General features: G+C 38.4%; 1 protein-coding gene across 1 annotated transcript in view; it reads left to right on the top strand.

The window, feature by feature from the left end:
* Positions 1 to 12,278: 12,278 nt before the first annotated feature.
* The window catches only part of EIF3H (eukaryotic translation initiation factor 3, subunit H), a 68,475-nt gene continuing 60,141 nt past the window's right edge, over positions 12,279 to 20,612 (top strand). The window contains exons 1-3 of the mRNA XM_008949814.1: positions 12,279 to 12,416; positions 13,893 to 14,021; positions 15,856 to 16,012. Coding sequence (XP_008948062.1) covers positions 12,279 to 12,416; positions 13,893 to 14,021; positions 15,856 to 16,012 — 424 coding nt within the window. The remainder of the gene's footprint in view (positions 12,417 to 13,892; positions 14,022 to 15,855; positions 16,013 to 20,612) is intronic.

Raw genomic sequence — 20,612 nt, 5'->3', positions numbered from 1 at the left:
AGTGGTTCACCCATCAAACCCATGTTTTGACCTCTTCTTTATATCCACTGGATTATAGCCTTTAGCTGTGTGAGTGCCAACTGTTTGCTCTGTGTTACCTTTGACTCCTTTCTCTCACACACCAAAGAGAGTCTAACTTTCCATCAAAGCTTGAAGACCTCGCAGAGTGCTTTTTTTTATTGAAACTCCTAACTGCTCAACTGCCTAAAATAACACTTGCCAAGGACCTCCTCAGCTCATCTCTGCAGTTACCATAATTTTAGTCGTGATAGCAGGCAAGATAGAAAACAATGAAAGCAGAGATGAACTGGTGTATCACTCAGATGTAAGATCAGGCAGGGAAAGCAACATTTTTACTAGATAAGTTTGAAAGCTTATGTAATACAGAAATTGAACTAATATTCAAAACTGCTTACTCCATGTGGTGGATTGTGGGTCGTGTCTGACCACTAGTATGTAGATAATGGATATATGGAAACTTTCTTCTGGGAAAATAACAGCTGTGGGTTGGGAGTTGGAGATCTCTTAGCAAGGCAAGTGTGCTGGCTGCTAGGCCAAGTAAGTGGTTTTTATGGATCTGGTTTGCCTTCAGTGTAGTCACAAAGAACTTGTAACTTGTTGTTACTGGGAAGCTGTTTCACTCTTTGCAGTCCTCTGCATGAGGATGTTCTAGGAATGAAAGTAAAAGTAACAAAATTTTCAATCCAACTAAATTATTAAGCACTAATATATGACTTTTTTTGGTTTGTTTCTAAAACCCTAACCTTTTGAATTTGTGTATCCACTACAATTTTTATCCAGTTAATGCTGTTGACTGACTGAGTAGGTTTTCTTACACATTGCTCTTGGATAACAATATAACTGGAGTTTCCTCCCTCCCCGGAATGCAACACTACAGGCTTGGGGAAAAGCGTCTGGAAAGCTGCCCAGCAGAAAAGAACCTGCAAGTGCTAGTTGACAGCCAGCTGAATATGAGCCAGCAGTGTGCCCAGGTGTCCAAGAAGGCCAACAGTATCCTGGCTGGTGTAAGAAATAGTGTGGCCAGCAGGATGAGAGAAGTAGTTGTCCCCCTGTATTCGGCACTGGTGAGGCCGCACCTCAAGTACTGTGTTCGGTTTTTGGGCCCCTTGCTACAAGAAAGAAATTGAGGTGTTGGAGCATGTCCAGCGAAGGGCAACTGAGCTGGTGAAGGGTCTAGAGAACAAGTCTTATGAGCAGTGGCTGAGGGAACTGGGGTGGTTTAGCCTAGAGTAAAGGAGGCTCAGAGGAGATGTTATCGCCCTCTGCAACTCCTGGAAGGAGGTTTTAGACAGGTGGGTGCCAGTCTCTTCTACCAAGTAACAAGTGATAAGACAAGAGGAAATGGCCTCAAGTTGCACCAGGGGAGGTTTATGTTGGATATTAGGAAAAATTTCTTCACTGAAAGGATTATCAAGCTCTGGAACAGGCTGCCCAGGGAAGTGGTGGAGTCACCATCCCTGCAGGGATTTAAAAGCCATATAGATGTCATGGTGATGGGACATGGTTTAGGGGTGACCTGGTAGTGCTGAATTAATGGTTTGACTCAATGATCTTAAAGGTCTTTTCCAACCTAGTTGATTCTATGATTCTGTGCTATGTATTATTCTTAAAGCATGCATTGCTCCTAGTATTTCATTAATGTCTCCTTTTCTATTAAACTGCTGCGTATGAATTCTTTTTACAGTTATGCCCATTACACACAGGTTTTACATGTTGTGGAAATTAGCAAAAGTTATGTAGGCTTCTCAAAGTAAGTGTAGATTTCTATTCCTTTATCTTCATAGCTGCTAATGTGGAAAGCCTTAATGCTAGTAACACAGTGCCATTTTGAAGTTAATGGTTATTGCTAGAGCTTTCAACACAAGCCTTCATAGACAGCAATGGGTGAAGAATACTTGAATTTTTAGGCCATGAAACTCTGAGATGAGGGTTAGAGGCCATGTTAATATTCCAGATGATCTTCTAATGCCAGGTAGTATTGGTTCCAGGTACTTAATCCTGTGAGTCTTTGAATATGTATTATGGTGTACTTCTTAAAGTTTATGTAGAACTTAAGCTAAACCTTAAGATGCCCTTGCCAGTTTGTTTTTATTAAATACAAACATACATTGGCTAAAACATAAATATGACAAGAAGATAGTTAGAAATTGAGGCTTCATCTGCATTTGTATTTGCACCAGTGGGGCCATAGTGTAGCGGTTTCTCTTGCGTCAGGTATGACTAAATCAATGAAGCTTTAATCTTCATTGCATCATCCCTGATTTGGTGATGGTGTAGTGTATTCTCACCTGTGGTAGGGAGAGGGGTTTTTTATTTTCAAAATATAGACAAAAACATGTGAATCTGCCTTTGTAAAACCACCTTAACATTATTGAATTGTTTCTCGATAGTTACTCCACTCATAGTTGTGGTATGTAAGTTTTTGTATTAGCAGCCAATTTTGTCCTAGAGGCATATGATAGTAAAGATTGTTAATAGGAAAATGCTTGTTAGCTTGGATGAGTTTCTCTTTAGGATGATAAGTTTGATCACAGTAAGTGAAATAAGGTACTGTGATTACTGAAAATCAGGTTTTGAGACTCATGTTGCAAATGCTTGTTTAACCACTTTTAAAAGACAGCTTTTGACACTCTCGGAAAGAAAGCAATCAATTTCTGTAGTATTTGAGTAATTGCTAATAACAGTGAACTGGCTAAAAATCTTTGACATTTTTTAAGTTGTGAATTGTGTGCTTTTCCCAGCTTTTTCTTGTGGTTTCTCTCCTTCTCCTCTATGATTTTTGAAGACTTTGCAAGAATGCCCAAACTCTGTGTTCTGCCTGCTGTTCTCTGTACAGTTTCTTGACATTGAAGAGCTGTAGAATGGAATTTTAGAATGTAATGTCATTCAGGCTGTGTTGTATTTTGTGCATCCTCCAAATGATTTCAGTGGAATTTTAAGTTGAAGTTTAATATCTTTGACTTTTCCTTGACATGTTTCCTTAAAAATGGAGATCAGATTATGCTGGCACTGAGAGATAGTATGTGAATTGAATACTAGTGTGATGTGCTCATGGATACCCTGAACCATGGAAAAGACAGAAGTGTTTTGTATTAGTTGGGTGATATGTAATACCTTCTATTAATCTTCAAGTACCATGTCTTAGGTGAATCTAAACCAGAGGGGAGCTTCTGATATATAAACTGTACTTACCTTCAGAAGAGAAGGCATTGATGTGTACTAGCAAGTTGAAAGAGCAAGAATCTCCTTGGAATCTAACACTTTTCAGGCTTAGGCAAGATTTCTTAACCTGAAATGGGAAAGTACTCACATTGTGATTGTCTGAGAATGAAAATGTGAGTGTGTTTTGTCAATGAAGAGCAGGTATACTTGCTAACAGAGCACAAACTTTAAATGATTTGCAAAAGTGCATTGGTGCACTCAGCATCTACTAAGTGTCAGAGTAAGTATACTCTAGTGAGACATTTAGAACTAGAACATCTGGTATCACTTCATACCATGAAACTAGTGTGCTGACAAAAGGAGTTAATCTGAACGTGGAGGTGACTTAAATGTGTTGAGCAGTTACACTTCAAGACTCAAAGGGGAAAATATTATTTCAAAACAGCCTTTTTCTTTTACGTGCAAGGAGGAATGATGTGTTTTGGTCTACCCTGCTGTCATTAACAGTTAAACTTGTCATTGGTTTTTTTTTTTTTGGTTTTTTTTTTTTTCTGTTAAGTACATACCAAACTGGTCTCTTGCCTTGTCATTATGTACATGTAGCTGTTGAAAACAGGAGATCGTGCTCTCGTGGTACCTATTTGGCTGTGTTAATACCAAGGCAAGGAGTATTTCGACTAAAATCTTTCAAGTAACTTCCTATTTTTTAAAGGTGAGAATGTTACATCAGAAACAAATGAGGTTATAAGCATTACCTTTGTGTCTTATTTAAGTGTTAAATTTGCTGAGTAACTAAGAGGGAGAAGGTGACAGTTGCTGGCTTTGTTGCTGAGACAATGCATTATGTCCTCTTGCACACTGAAACATTGTTAAATATTTGCCTTTTGCTTTTGGTTTATTGTAACAAAATTAGACCTTTGCAGCTGGCGTGCAGCATGGTGTAGTTGAGGGAAGCATACAAGGTACAGCAGGTCACGGGTAGAAAACCACCAGCTACAGCTACTGAAAGGCCCTTTGTGGTATGCATAAAATTAACAGCTTTTATACCCCATTAAGTCTTAGGACTTTTTCTTCCACCTTTCAAAGAAATGTTGCAGACCTTATGAGCGGCCTTGTAAGAAAAGGAACATGTGTTTTGTTTTTTCTGAGAGCTTGAAAAAAGACGATGTATTTTCAACTTATTGTTGCTATAGTGTTTTTTTATTAATCTTTCTTTGCCAGAGATATATTTTGGATGTGATTACTTTTGTGTGTTATTTTTCCATATTTACACACATGCTCAAAATAAATTCTCAAAATAGGTTTTTGTTTTGTTGCAGTTTTGAGTATGCTATTCTTTTTATTTAAAAAAAAAAAAACAAAAACAAACTTCAGGCAGTGTTAAGATTGCAGAGATGTGATACCTGCTTTAATCACAATGCTTAGCAGTTTGATTATGTTACCATGTAACATAATGTTATCACTTTAGTGGAAAGTAAATAAATTGTTCATGGAATAAATTGGAAAATTTCAGGCTTGTATAATAAGTATTCTTGTTAGTGTTTTGTAAGGTTATTCAATAATCTATAATCAGGAGTGCTAAACAAAAGTTATAAATTATTTAACTTCAGTAATGTCTTTTGTAACATGCATATGCAAGGTTATGTAGGAAGAAGTGTGGAAATACTGTTTAATGACTTGTATGTGAATAATTATTTCAGATAAGCATTTAATTAATTTTTCTGGCTTAATTTAATTTTAAAGTTAATTGAGATGCTTATTTTCTCACTTGACCTTGAAGATGCACCTGAATTTTGCTGTATGTATGCAATAACAGCCTAATTATCTTTTATAAATACTTGATCTTTTACTGGAAAAGGAGGATTAGGATGTTGCATTGAGCATATGTGGCTTGTCAGTCTCTGCCTTTGTTCTGCTTAAACGTATCCTGCTTTGCAGTCCTTTGCTGCGCATCCTTCCTGTCTGTGGAGCCCCATATGTGAGCAGTACACTGTACACAGACCTCGTCTGTGCCCATTTGGTGTTAGGATCTCGGCTGGAGGTGCAAGGCACTTCTTGTCAGTATTTGATTTTTTATTTAGTGCATATCTGAGGAAAATAAGCAGTCTCACTGACAAAATTCTTCATTAACAGAGGGCTGAGTTTTAAGGACTTAGGACTCAGTTATTTTCTCCTATTACATTATTATGCAAAAAATTAACTGTTTTAAAGGTTTTCAAACTTTAGTTGACATAGAGGGTATCAACTGCAGCTGTCACTTTTTGGGAACAATCTGAAAGCCATAGCGCCTTATCCATTGGCACTCTCGGTGATAAAATTAGAATGGTTGTTTCTAATCTCACTGTCACAGCAGCTGTTATTAGAAATGGAGCTCTTCTGGAAATGGTTTTCACATGGCCATGTTCAGATGGTGATACAAAAGCAAGTCTTATCTCTATTTGAAAGACGGGGAAGCTGAAGCTTACCAGCAATAACTGACTTTCATGATTTTTCCTCATTTTTATACTTTGTCAGAAGGAGAACCGAGACTCGGTCCAGGCTCAGTTCTCTGGACTGCATGACTTGTTACTAGGAGGAGCTGTCTCTGTTGCAGCCCCTTAGCACATAACCAAGCATTTGCCAGAACGAATAAATGCTTGAATGTGGAAAAAATTGTTTCACAAAAGGTTATAAATTATTAAAATGACATGGAAGTCATGTCCAGTAGGGATTTTACTGGTTACTTGGAAGCATCTGTTGAATGCATATGGAAGTCATGATTTGCAGACACACCCTTAACTAGTGTATGTATTCCAGTTCTGTTGTGCAGGTTATGGTCTTTGAAAAAGATGAATAGTCTCAGATCAGCCCACACTCCCTCCTCCCCATCTAGCCCTGCTGTATTTTACTGGTTTTTGAAGGTCAAATAAGTAAGGATAACTGTCTTGCTGTTTTTCTTCAGCTTCAAAATGATAACAGTTTGGCACAATCCGATAAGTGTAGACTGTTAAATAAAATCTTGCTACTGCTGCTTTTAGCTGTCATCTTTAAATCTTTCCATAGGAAGCTGATAAAAGTTGGCGCTGAAGACAAAAGCTTTTACTTGCAAATACACTACTAGCTCTATGAGCGCTGTGAATATTTGAATGGTGGTGATTCACTAATATAGAGAAAATGCCTATCAAGTGTACGTTGAACTCTAAGCATAAGGCTCTGGTGGAATGAGTGGAAAATGTTGAAACTGTGCCTGCCTTTACTACTTTTATATAATTTCCATATGTTGCGCTCTAAAGGAGTATATTCATCTACTTTCATGCTTGAAATGATGGTTAGATATTGAATTCATTAAAAATAATAAATAGAAATTGTATTGGCAATTTACAGAAATTGCCCGAAGTACTGAATATTTTCAAAAGATTGGAGTTGGGTGAGATTTGTGAAATAGGAGAAATAATGCACTAAGTAGTCCTGGGGAAATACCCGGTCCCACTTGTAACTGGCAGAATTTTGAATGTTAATCTTACTACCGCCCTATCAGTGCCTCCTAGCAGCGTGCTAATAACATCTAATGCCCTGCTGCTCACACGATTGAAATCCTGGGGCTGCCTTACAGAAATGTTTCTACAAGGAGGTGCTTCTGCAGCACCCGTGGCCCTGATGGTTTCCATGGGAATGAGCATGAATCCATGTACTGTGAAATGTGTTATGAGACTTAGTATTGCACAGAAATACATTATACCAGTGTGGGAACAGGGCAATGGAGAATTTCCGTGTACAAATGTAATGGTGCATTTTTACTTGCATTGAGGCAATATTTAAAGTGTACTAATGGTTTGCGAACAGCTGTGGAGGTAGTTGTTAACCTGAAGTGTTGTGCAGTCTAGAAAAACCAAAGGAGAACGTAGCAGGACAGAAATCAGGAAAGGATTGGTCTGTTTGGTAAAATACATCTTGACTAACATTGGATATTTTTTTATGTTTTAATAAACTTCTTGCTTTTCTCCACTGTTTAATGACTTTTTCCTTTGGTGCACTGCAGTTTGTATCTAACTTCATCCATTTGCAAGAACAGCTCACTTGGACAAGAGTAAATAAATGACTTAAACAGATGTTTCATGGTACCTACAAGACACTAGCTGATTAACGTTAGGTTGCTGATGGAATCAAGGAAAACCACAGCCTATGAAAACCCAACAGGCCTCTAACCAAACCCAGTAATTTCCCCGTCTAATGTATTTCTACAGAAACAGGCTTAGTGTCTGTACTATTTCAGTTCTTCCAGCTGCGTTTCACCTACCTATTTGTCCACAGCAAAATATTTTTCATTTTATGTTCGAGTTATTTACTAGTTTTAGTTCTAGATCTTAACTAATGGTTTGTTTCATGTTGTGTGTCTGGTTTTATATAAAATCAGTGATTTTTTTTTTTTATAATTTGGAGTAGCGCTTTTTTTTTTATAAGCTTTAAGATTTCCTTTTTTTTTTAAATCCCTACTGGTTTTGAAGTGTGGCAGTAATAGACTGAGTGAGAAGCTACCCCATGTGTACAGCAGCTGGGTGTGCTTCCCTTCACTTGGCAGTGTCCACAGCGAGCCTGGACTTGCACTGTGTGATCAGCCACCTTTGCTGGAAGGCTGGGACTGTTAGAATGCTCAGACAGGCTGTATCACCATGGACGGAATTCTCTTCTTGGTAGACTGGGTTTCCCTCTTGCTTGAGGGAAGCTCTGGAGCTCTTGGATTGCACCAGTTTGGAAGTAGTAGTTCTTAAAAAGAGAATTTACAAAACAACTGAAAGAGTGCATGCTTCTGAAGTATACAGGGAATTTCCTGGTGGTGGTTTAAGCTTTGCATTCAGTTTGCAGTGACTGTGTTGCTGAGATACACATAATCTGTGTAACAGAGTTATAGAAAGTGAAAAAGGAATGGTATGCCTACTCTTTCAGGACTGAACTTAAGGGTAAGCAAGGTACAGCTTCTCCAGCCATGCCCCAAAGAGTGCACATAGCCAGTTAATGTTCAGGGAGGAGGGATAAAATGCTTCATGGTCTGTCACCGAGTTTGAGTTGTGCCTTGAGTCAGCTGCTTAACTGAGATGAAGCGTCAAGGTATATTCTCTTGAGCATGATGCTGTGTGTGGATGTTGCCTTTGCTGTATTGTTGGGAAAAAAAAACAAACACAGGAAAGTGAGATGGCTGTAAGCACTTCATGAGGCAGGAGGTAATATGGAAACCCACTGAGATTCTTACAATTACAGGGTGCTAGGGTTCCTAGAGCAAGGAGAAGTGACTGAAAATACTGATGTTAAATCGATAATCTGTTATCATTTGGTTAATTTTCTTCAGTCTAAAATACATATTGTAGAGCTGCACTCCTTTTTGAAGGTTACTGATGTTCCCTTTTATACTTCAATAATTTGAAATCTGGATGTTTACAAATTAAGCAGGTGATATGGTGCGTACTGATGTAATAAGTCATCCAGGGAACAAAAAGCTTTGGGTATTTTCATATGCCTCCTAATACTCAAAAGTTTTAAAATAGTACAGAAGCATGTAAGGTTCTCACCCCCCCACACCCCCCCAAAGCCCTGCAGTTCAAGATGGAATATTTTCCGTTCCATTTAACATGCATTTCCAAAATGATTTAGTACTGAGGACCTACATGAGGCAAAACCAACAGAATGTTATGATTTATAGTTTATGTAAAAAATACATGCAGTATTCCCTGCTTGAGGAGCACCTCAGATCAATATTCATTGCTCATAATAGTTCAGTTCGGGTTCAGCTGCAAGAAACTTCCACTCATGTCAAAAAGATTTTTGATATTTCCACCTGATTGAGATGGAATGAAATAGCATGCAAAGTTCTGTTATGCCTTCTATATAATTACTAGTTTTAAGCCTCAAATTTCTGTCATGTTTGGAAATAAGATTTTAACATCTGGTGTTTATTTGCTTTGTAAGGTTCTAGCCAGTCAAGATAAAGGTAAATTTATCTTGCTGTGGGGTGTTGGAGGCCCACTGTCTTAAGGATGACTTTTATAATTGCTAGACAGAACAGGGAGGGCTAGGACTCATTATTTCTGAACTTGCTGTTCAGAAACAATATTTTTTTAAAGTTACCTTGGTTTTCAGGCCTATGCAGTCTTGTCCTTTTGGCCTTAGATTTTGTACAGTATGTTCAGATTAAGTAGCTTTCTGATTAGTTGTCTGGGAATTAAATTTTTTTTTTTTTTTTTTGCCACCAATCACAGTTACAATTTAAGATTTCTGGCAAAACAAATACTTTAAAATATTGAAGGTCTTAATGGAAAACAGTGTTGTTTTTTTTTTTTCATTCTCGTGAAATAAGATTGTTTTCACAATTCTAAGAGCTTTTATTCCCAAGTTAAGCACGAGAAAGAAAAGAACAAGTGTTTAGACAGTGATCATGTCAGGAATGGTCAAAAAAAATCAGCACTCTTGAATAAATCCAAGAATCTAGACCAAAAAAAAAAAAGTCTCTTGAAGATCTAGAATATGCATTGAAGTGAATTAGGTTTGGTTGTCAATAGACTGTCATGTTTCTCAAGATTAGTGTAACACAGAAAATTCAATTTCACCTTTGATCTTCAGTTCACCTCGTGACACGACTTTGTCGTGGCAGCCTTGAGTCCTGAAGCTTCCTATCCAACACCTGGAAGTCAACAGCATCAGCTGCTTCATTTTGTGCCTTGGTGTGGTATCTGTCAGGCAGTGCTTTCTAGAACATGTTTCTGGGGACTGCACTGATTAAGTTGGAATTTTTTTTATGCATGTCTGTAAACATCTGTCTCCTTAATCATCTGGAAGAAAGCATCGTGTGTATTAGACATATATTTTCTGACTCTTAACCATTGCAGTGGTATCTTTAGTTTATGTCAGAGTTCCTTTTCCCCTGGTGGGAAAGTTAAGAGTCTTTGTGACCATCTTTATCAAGTGGTGCTACAGCCAGAGACAAATCTGCTCAGGCAGGTTCCAGAGCTTGTCTTTTGTAAGTATAAGATAAGCATTTATTTGTAGTGTTTGGTGGCTTGATTATTTTGTTTAAATAAACAAAGCAAAAGAAAACCAGAATCTCGCTCCCCTTTCCTCTCCCCCCAAAAAAAACCACAAACCCAAACCGAACAAACTAACATTCCCTCCCCAAAGCTCCCTCCTGTCCCCCCAACAAATCCCTGAAAAAAACCCTTATCTAGAACTATAAAAAAATGTTAACATTCCCTGTGTTTCATTATATCTTCCTCTGGTTTCTTTTCCCTCAAGTCTTTGTGTATGAACAAAGCCCTCCCATGCTTACCTGAGGATTTCAGAATGGTTTACTTAAATTTAATCTTTGTCTATCTAACTGGTTAAGTTTCAGCACAATGCAGTTTGTGGATTTGCTGTTGATGGTAGTGTGAGCCAGGGAAGCAGGCAGGGCCACTAAGTTAGGGTAGAATTTGATGTGTAAAACTTAGTGTGTCTTCATTTGGTTCAGGTTTCTCAAAGCCCCATCCATCCTGGTCTTGAACACGTCCCTTGATGGAGCATCCAAAACTTCTGTGGGCAGCCTGTCCTGTCCTAGTGCCTCACCACCCTCACAGTGAAGAACTTCTTCCTTCCATCTAATCTAAATCTACCCTCTTTCAGTGTAAAGCCATTACCCCATATTCTATCACTACTGCCCTTGTAAAAAGTCCCTCTCCAGCTCTATTTTAGGCCCTCTTTGGGGACTGGGAGGCCACAGTAAGTTATCTCTAGACCCTTCTCTTCTCCAGGCTGAACAACCTCAACTCTTTCACCTTGTCTTCATTGGAGAGGTGTTCCAGCCTTCTCATCGTCTCTGTGGCCATCCTCTGGATCCACTCCAACAGGTCCAGGTTCTTCTTATTTTGGGGGCCTCAGAGCTGGATGCAGTACTCCAGGTGGGGGTCTCACAAAGGTGGAATAGAAGGGGAGAATCACTTAATCACTTTTTTGACCTACTGGCCATGCTTCTTTTGATGCAGCCCAGCATATGATTTGCTTTCTGGACTGCTCTCACACAGTTGACTCGCGTTGAGCTTCTTGGCAACCAGGACCCCCAAGTCCTTCTCTGCAGGGCTGCTCTCAGTTCACTCATCACCTAACCTGTGTTTGTGCTTGGGATTTAAGGAAGAAATTTTTTTTACAATGGGGGTGGTAAAACACTGGAACAGGCTCCTCAGAGGGATGGTAGATGCCCCATCCCGGGAGACATTCAAGGTCAGGTTGGACAGGGCTCTGAGCAACCTGATCTGATTAAAGATGCCCTGGCTTACTTCACATGGGTGGGACTAGATGAGATTTAAAAGCCGCTTCCAACCCAAAACATTCTATGATTGCCCTGATCCATGTGCAGGACCTTGCACTTGGCCTTGTTGACCTTCATGAGGCTCACATGGGCACACCTCTCAAGCCTGTCAGGGTCCCGCTGAATGGCACCCTTTCCTTCCAGTGTGTGGACCACACTGCACAGCTTGTCATATGCAGACTTGCTGAGGGTGCACTTGATCTCACTGTCTGTGCCACTGATGAAGGTCCTGAACTGTATTGGTTCCAGTACTGACCTCTGAGAAGTGCCATTCATCACTGGTCTCCACCTGGACATCAGGCTGTTTATCACAGCTATTTTTGACCATCCAGCCAATTCCTTTTTCAGCAGGTGGTCCATTCATCAAATTCATGTTTCTCCAATTTAGAGACAAGGATGTCGTGTGGGACAGTGCCAGATGCTTTACATAAACCCCTTGAACAGATCAGCTACTGTAATTTAATTAATATAAAATAATGTTAAACAGATTAACTTTTTTTTCCAGGGGTGTCATATATGCTTTTTATGTGTATGAGGCAGATGTCTTGATTCTAGGCATCCTTGACCTTAGTGCAATTCAAACTCAATTGCTGGAGTCATCGTTAGTACTGATAGTTGAGATCTATCCGTTTACAGAACTGTATTAACAGTTTTCTCTTGAACTTTGCCTGTGTTAGGAGCTGAAGTAAATTGGCTCGTGCTGTAATGCTTAAATGTAAAAGTTCACGGTTTGGGTTTTAAGGATTCATATGGAGGAGGCTCTGAACGTGGTACAGATGGATTCAAAATGGGTCAGACGCCACTGGCAGCAGTGGCTTTCACAGCACTTGCCAAGCCAGATGTTGGTCACAGCTTCACAGTGTTAAATATCGGGTGGATGTGGGCGTCGTGGCACCTGCCACATTTGCCGCTCACGTTGGCCATGGTGGGTTTGAAACCAGCTCCATAACACGGTGTTAGTCTCTCTCCCCAGATGCTGGCAGTTGATGCTAGTGATTCTGATGACAAAGCCTTCCTGGGGAGGGAAAAATGTTAAGTATTCAAAAAGATTAAAATACTTCATTTAAGACTGTAAATGGAGTTGTTACATCATATTTACAAGGGGCTAACAGAAGCTTTCTCTTGTTTGATATCACATCTGTAAGACACAGCACAGGTACTGGAAATCTGTTTTCCATGTGGCGACTTCCAGCTCTCTGGAACACAATCATAAATGAATCTTCAGTGCTTTGATTGGCTGTTGTCTCTCTTGAGACAAACAGAAATGTGCATCTCAGCATATTTGTGTCCCTGAAGTGGAATCTTCCCAGGACGCCCCAAAGGCTTACAACACTTCAGCTCACAGTTAGTGCTATTGGTATTTCTGTATGAGATACAAACTTATGAAGTTGACAACTGTGATGTCAGGATGTGGCCAAAGTTAAAATTTGGCATTATACTCCTACAGCTAGAATATGTATCTTTGAAGTTTGTAATAGTTTCAGAATGCTTCTTTTCTTGTAGTAGGCATTATTTATGTGGACACTTCTTACATTTATTTTCAGATCAGGAAAGCTATTCTGATTATGTTCTGATGCTTCATAAATAATATCTTTTTTTGAAATGTCTAGATACAAGTTAGTGTTCCTTTTTGAGGGTGTTGTGTGTGGTTTGCTCGCTATGAAGTATTGTTTTGAAATGTCACAGCATTACTTGTACAGTGACAGCTCTTACTGCTGTATCTAAGTTAGCAAACAAATGGAAATGACAATTTTAGTGTATGGGACTGGCCTTGTTATCACTAGAGTAGTTCTACTTTACACTTGAAGCCCTGTTTTTAGTACTGAAACATAAGTTCCAGTGCATGTTTGCCTCCTGGTCATATGGTAGTGTTTTGATGGCAGGTTTTTCAGTCCAAGTTTAAGAGCTTGCTGTAGTGAAGACTTGAGTCTTATGTGTGAAATAAAACTCTCCAGACCAAAGACCAAAATGAAAACAAGAATCATGCATCATTGGATGCATTTTTCCATCTTGTTCAGGTATCTTTTATAAATTATTTCAGTAGCTAATGTGTTTTCCAGTGCGGTCATAAACCTGTACTTCTGCAGCTTGCTAATGGGTGTGAAATTCAGAGTAGTGAGTCCATTACCTTTTTCAGATGCTGTTAGAAAACAAGCTTGCAGGTAGGCCTAAACTGGGGTCTGTATCTCCCTGCGTAGTATCTGCTGTGGTCTTAAGGCTGGAGATTTGGAAACTGCAGGCTTGTGTGATAACTTCATTGTGTATTGGGGTATTTAATTAGCATTTAAGAGTTTTGAACTCCTAGTTTTACCTCCCTGAAAAATCATTGATATTCTGGTGCAGCCCATGCTCATTTCATTTGTGGCTGCTTTCTGGGAGCAATTCTGAAATTGTATCACAGTTGCTCCTGGAATGGAATCAAGCGAATGGGAATCACAGTAACAGGGACAAGTCGGTGTGCATAGAAAACTCAAGAGCAAATGAGGAGAAGAATGCTGAAAAAGGTGAAGCTTACAAGATAGTAGAGATGGTGAGAATAGTTATATAGTGGGCAGCGAGCAAGCTGTGATGTAATCTGTCCTGTTAGTTATGGATTCCTTGACTGTTGAAGACAGCTTATGGCAAATATATGATAAACCTTAACTTTACACTAAAGGCAAGTTGAATATTATTTATGTGCTGGCTCTGTGGTAGAAGATATCCATCTTCAAGATCCAGGAGATCTCAAACTGGTGTTTGCTGTTCTGCTTTCAGCATCGTTAAATTCTACTTTGCTGCCTGCTGAGTTTTGTTACTGTTTTCTCATGGAATAAGATTTATATAACCAAAGTATCCATCTTTACCTGCTCTGTAGACCTGTTTTAACAAATTAGATGAAAAGGTATGGCTTCATTGGACTTGACAGACAGGTGTGAATGTGTATTCTGTTGGAACGGTCTCATCTACTTGTGATAGCCTGTGAAGGAGAAGCGTCAGTGCAAGTGTATCTAGATGCAAGAGAATACACACGTGAGGGATACTGTGAATAAACAAGGAGTCAGCGGGTGTTAGTCTGCTTTGATCTTTATACCCGACTTAGCTGGAAAAAGGCATTTCTTTTTCATGCTTTTGCCCATCCCCCAGGCAGGCTGTATATGAAGCTCTTGTTTTCCCATTTTATCCCAAGAAGTCAATGTATTTGTAAAGAATTTCTTTTCTGATCAGCCTTTTCTACCATTTAACCTTTACTGTGGTGCTTTAATTCATTAATGGTGTTTCTGGAATTGTGACGTAAAGTTCTGCTGAACAACCAGTGAGAAAGCTGGGGACAAATGTATGTTACTGAAATGTAAATATAAGTCTAACTTTTATTCTCCCTTGTAGAATGTTCACTAAAAAACAGTATTTGGACAAAATCTGTTCTTGGGGTGTTTGAGCTGAAATCCATTAGAGTAGTCTGTTTGCCAACAGACATTAAAGTAGTATTGCTTTAATGACAACATAGTCATCAGGCATTTTCTGGTGCGTTTTGGCTGGATGGATTAGAGTTTAGTGAAATAAATCCCACTTACGCTGGACAAAGCATATGTTCTTTCATGTCAGTGTTTGTGGTTAGAGCCTTATCTTGTTCTGGTTCTTGTTAAGTATGAAATGTTATTTAAGTGTAAAAATGTTTCTAGCAAATGATTGACTATTTTTGAGTGGTTTTTGTTCATACTGTTCCAATTTACAATATTATCTCATGAGAATTATTCACTGTAGAGCTCAGATTTAGAGAAGGAAGTGAGAATTATATTATTAAAAGTATGATGAGTAATTTGTGCTTCTTTTTCATTCTTTCTTTTATCATTCATTATTCTTAAGTATCCCATGACACATAGTTTATAAAATATAAATTAAGCTATCATCTGAAGTAAAACTGCAATGACATATAATTTTGAAGGTTAATGCAACTGAAATTTGATGTATTTTGTACCTTTTAAAAGATTTCCTACTGGTTTCTGCACTGTTACTTTCAAGGTGTTTTGTTAGTTTCTTCTGCAGGGTTTCCCTCAGGAGGGAGCTTATTGGCCTTGCAAGATCTTTAACAGTTACAGCAACAAAGTAAAGTAAAAGAGATCAATACTTTATGTTAGAAAGGTGTTTCAGAAAATGGGTTTAGAGCTTTATTTTGCCTGTTTTTTTAATGGTCTTTTTTATTCTCTTGTAATATTAGAATGGCTGCGTATTCTTCAACTTGTATTATAATTGCAAGTGTCTAAGGCAGTAGCTCACTGGGTTTGCAGTTCTAATTTATGCAACGCTTAAAAAAAATTAAAATTGCAAATATGTAGTTTGAGGGCCAAAAACTCTGTTGCATATGATTTTCTTATTTTGTATTCTAGGTTGTGTTAAAGATCATTAAACATTACCAAGAAGAAGGACAGGGGAATGAAGTGGTCCAAGGAGTGCTGCTGGGTCTTGTGGTAGATGACAGACTTGAAATCACAAATTGCTTCCCATTCCCTCAGCATACAGAAGATGATGCAGACTTTGATGAAGGTAATGGTTACAGTTTTGCAAAACTTTAGGTAAAAAAAAGTCCATATGTGCAAAAATGGAATTAATTTTTTTTCCTGCAGTGACCAGAAGCTTGTATGTGATCAGGAAGTGTTTTTGTCTTGAGGTATCAATGAGTTACAGTGCCACCCTGAACATCCAACTGAAATCTCATCTGTATTAGGGAAGTTATTAGGATAAATGCTGTATTCTAAGGTCATACTTACTTTAGAGTCACACTGTCCACACAGGAAGTTGCATTAGATTCCAGTCCATAATTCATATAGACTTTGAAGCTTTTTATGGAAATGTGAATGTATGCACACCTATACATATGTACATTGTCAGGTGTACAGATTGCCTCTCCCTGGATTGATTTTGATGTGTTAATGCCTGCTGAAAGCCTGGAGAGCAGAGCTCTGTAAATTTAAGAGGGTCCAGTTAACTTGAAATCTGGGTCATCTTTTTGCTTCTCTTAAGTGTGCTAGAAGTAGCATCAGTGTTTTCTGTCTCTCAGTGTTTTCCTTGCTGGTCCTAGTAATGTTTTGTTCCTGCCACTGTAAGTCAGTATTATTGAGGATGCAGAATGATACAAGGTTTCTAAAATAAACTTGAAAGTCTTACAATTCTAATCCTGGTAATATACATATGTGTATGTAGTTAGTCATACTACTAGAAACACTTCTTTGTTAGGGCTTAAAAAGAGACAGTTAACTTCAAGAGTAACTACAGAGGCAATATAGTCAAAATAGCTGCAGTTACAAGCTTGTGTCTAGCTAATTTTGATATTTCAGTTTGAACAAGATTAGTTAATCTTTAAGTATAAACTACATTTTTTTGGCTTATAATGAGATTAGATATCATTAAATTAATGTTTTATCTTGTTACAAAAGAATCTTGGACCCTGTCTTTAGAACAGATAATTTTGAGAATTCTTTGCAACCTGGTGGGGTTTCTTTGCTGTTTACTGCTTCTGTTTTGGGATTTTGAAATTTGCTATATGAAAAAAAAAAAAAGCAAACCACAAAGGAATCTTAATTGTCCTACATTAATACCTTGCTTAAGTCGGAACTGTACCTAAAAGAGGTTTTAAAGATTCCTTCTCTTCTGGAGCTCTTCAAAGGATTGGAGTAACTTAAACTTTAATGGGAGCCTATGCTTACGTGTTTTTCCTGTGGAAAATGACTGAATTATTTGTATATAGCTGATAGGCAAGCAAGGAGTGAAATAATTTTCTTAGTTTTAGAAATGGATTCATCTTACCATATGATGACTACCATGCTGAAGCTGTAAGCTTGTAATTTGGTATGCAAGGCTCAACTGTTACTGCTTGGGAGAAACTTGATTGCAAGAAAGTGACTCTTGTTGCCAGTCTTTCTGTCTCCCTTTTTTGCAGCAGGCAGTAATCCTGGCATTGAGGAAGATGCAAAGAGTAGTCCTCGTGGAGCTTCACTTGCCTGGATGCCTTAGCTGGGCAACCCCCTGTTCCCATGCTGCAGGCACAGAAAGAAGAGCAAACTCTTGCCAGAGTGGAAAGTGAACCTATCACAGTGATGCTGCTGCACACTAGAAGTGACAGGGAATTTGCAGCCAGGTCAGGGGAGCTTGACTGTGCTGATCCCTATAAGCCAAGCTTAGAGGCATTTTGTATTGGTTTTCATCTTCCCTAGCCTCTACTGTACAGGCTGCAGGGAGGTTCTCTCTATATTCTTCTCAGTGAACTACAGTTAGAAGCAGTCAGGAAATGCACAGTGTTCATGTTTGTTCTGCATTCCCATCACTTAGGGCTTGTTCAGCCCATTGACCTTATGTGATAGAGGCTAGGGAAGATGAAAACACAAATAAAATGTCTCTTGAGATTGCCAGCTGAGCATTAGGTACTTTTTTAGGCTCTATATAGAGTTGTCTTCTGCCTTGCCAATGTGAAAAACAATGATGTTTTATATATAGATTTATCTGGAGCTGTTTTCATATGCAAGTATCTTGCCAGATTTCAAAAGATTCTTTTTCCTTATAGAAACAGATGCTCCAGCAGAGAAATCTCCTGTTATATGCTGGAAAGTTAAAATTTAGAATGCTAAAAACCAAACCAAACAAGGCATTTCCCTCCCCATAAGGCTGGTGTGTTACATCGGTATCGTAACTGGCTTTATATATTTCCACAAATTCAGGCCTGCAGATACGGCAGGGAAGTATAAGGGTCTTGGCACTTCAGTGCCACTATCACCCAGAGTGATACTTCCTGTTGTTGTCTTTGATCAGAATAACATTGTATTGTCTTGTCTTCTTCCTTCATGTATTTCCACCCCCAACCCCCTTTGTCTAGGATTGTATAATAGGCACAATCGTATTGAGGTTCCAAATTTTTTGGGCCTGCAGAAAGCTTTTTATAGCGGACTTTGGTCATACTTGGTCTTAATGCAGGGACAATTGCACTGGCTGAGAGGCCTCACTACCCCAGCTGCCCTTCTCCTGAGGGGAGGAAACAGGGAGCAGCTACAGTTTGGTTATGTGTTGTAGAACTCCTAATCTGCTATGCTGAGAAATGAATGTATATGCCCAAAAAATAACTTCTTTATCATTTTGGAGGAGCTTAGGAACAGGTCACCTGAAAAATACTCATTTGCCTTGTGCTTTTGAGGTGATTGTTAAGAGAATTGAGCTTATCTACAGCAGAATGATATTTAAGCAAACAAACTGTTGGATAGTTGGCAAGAGACATTTAAGCTAATGCATTCCTTTTTTAAACTGAGCAAATCTAATATAAAACACATTTTTGAGGGTGCTAAGAAAGTATCCTTAATTTGAACTTGAAATAGGTATGTATGACATTTAAGAATCCATTTGATAAAGATGTATTTCTAACTTGCTAGCAACAACCATTTCTTAAGATACGCTTAGATATTTTTTGTTGTAGTGCCATTTTGTCTCTTGCTGCTACTGCCTGAAATAATATTAAGTTTTGACTATTTGCTGCAACAGAATTCCTTCAAAAATACATTATTTTATTAAAAACAAACCCATACCCAGACTTGCTCTTTTAGTGCAAGAAGATTCTTTTAGTGCAGTTTGAACTGGACTATTTTTAGAAACTACAGAAAACACAAGACGATTTTTTAGCTTTGTGTAATTCTCAGTAAAAATCTGGGAGGACTGTCTACCACTTATGAGTTCACAGGTGTTTTTCATCTTGGAAAGTTTCTCCTGCAGTGTCATCTTCCTACAATTCTTTTTACAAAGTGTAATTTTTTGGTAAGATTTTCCTGTCAGGGAAGTCTTAAACACTTAGGTTGGCCTGTTGCCGCACAAGAGTTTTGGAGGAGGTGGGAGGGTTCAACCCAGCTCTCTGTTTTAGAAATCTGTAGGTGAAGTTTAGTTGATGATGTGTGAGCTAACGGAGGAAAATTGCAGAACAGGGGTACGTTGTTGAGTCTTCAGCAAAAGATGATTCAACACGAAAGGTTGGTATTTTGAGGCTGCACTCTGGACTTTTGGTCAGGAGTTAACTTTTCAGATAACTGTGTTTCCTTATTACTAGTGCACTTGAATCCTCATAGGTATTGAATTTATTCATCAGAACACACATCTTTAATTTTAGGAAGATACTTTCAGTTATCAGCATGTACAACCCCTATTCCTGCACATCCCTCTTCCCTTCCATCCTCCAGCTGATGGATTCAGCTCTTGTTTAGGAAAAAATCAAATTTCTGCTTCAAGGATTTTTGGCTTAAGCACTTCTGTGAAGTGATGCAGTACCTCAGCTTGTCTTGTGAGGGTAGTTTTCTGAGAATTACTTGTACTTTAGCATACATCCAAGCTTTTGTATGAGCTTAGTTTTGCTTTTTTTCAGTTAAGGTTTACAAAAAAGTTGTAATGCATGAGTTGTATTTTCTTCCTAAGAAATGCATGCATTATTTTTGAGTATAAATTATGTTTCTAAGCAACATGTTAAATTTAATCCATTGCACTTTGTTTTTATCTTCAGTTCTATTCGTTGAGTAGCTCTCCCTGTTTAAAGGAAATTGGTATTCCTTTAACGGAAAGCAACATTTTAAAATGTAGTATACAACTTGTCATTCATTCTAGATCTTGTGAGACATCATTTCAGTAAGATATTTTAAAACTGATTTTATTTCAACCTGATACACTTAGGTAACATACATATAAAGCTGAGATATTAAGTGCTGTGGTAATTATGCCAATAGAAGCTTTAAGCCAGTTAAATAACTATACATCAGAAGAAGTTCTAGAAGGTGTAACTTTCTTCTTTTACTATGCAGAGTTTTCCTTAGATTCCCTCTTAAATGCTACAGATGAAAAGGTGAAGCCACCTTCTCCCCACCCACTCCCTCACAACATGATTTTTACTTTCTTACATGAGAAATTTAATTTTATCTTCCAATGTTCAGGTTAGAAGTATCTGTGATTAAAGATTGTTTTGTAGGTAGTATTTAGTTGTATCATCAGTAATAACACCTGAAAATAACATAGTGCATTTGTGCAAAAACACTCACTGTTTTCTTTGTTTGTGGCTTCTCTTTAGCCTGAGATGAATGCAGCTGCATATAGAGAACCATGTCATAGCCCCTATGTACTGCTTTTT

This window comes from Merops nubicus, unplaced genomic scaffold (assembly GCF_000691845.1).
Source record: "Merops nubicus isolate BGI_N331 unplaced genomic scaffold, ASM69184v1 scaffold5261, whole genome shotgun sequence".
Lineage (NCBI taxonomy): Eukaryota > Metazoa > Chordata > Aves > Coraciiformes > Meropidae > Merops > Merops nubicus.
The sequence above is the reverse complement of the archived record's forward strand: the minus strand, read 5'-3'. Positions and strand labels throughout refer to the sequence as shown.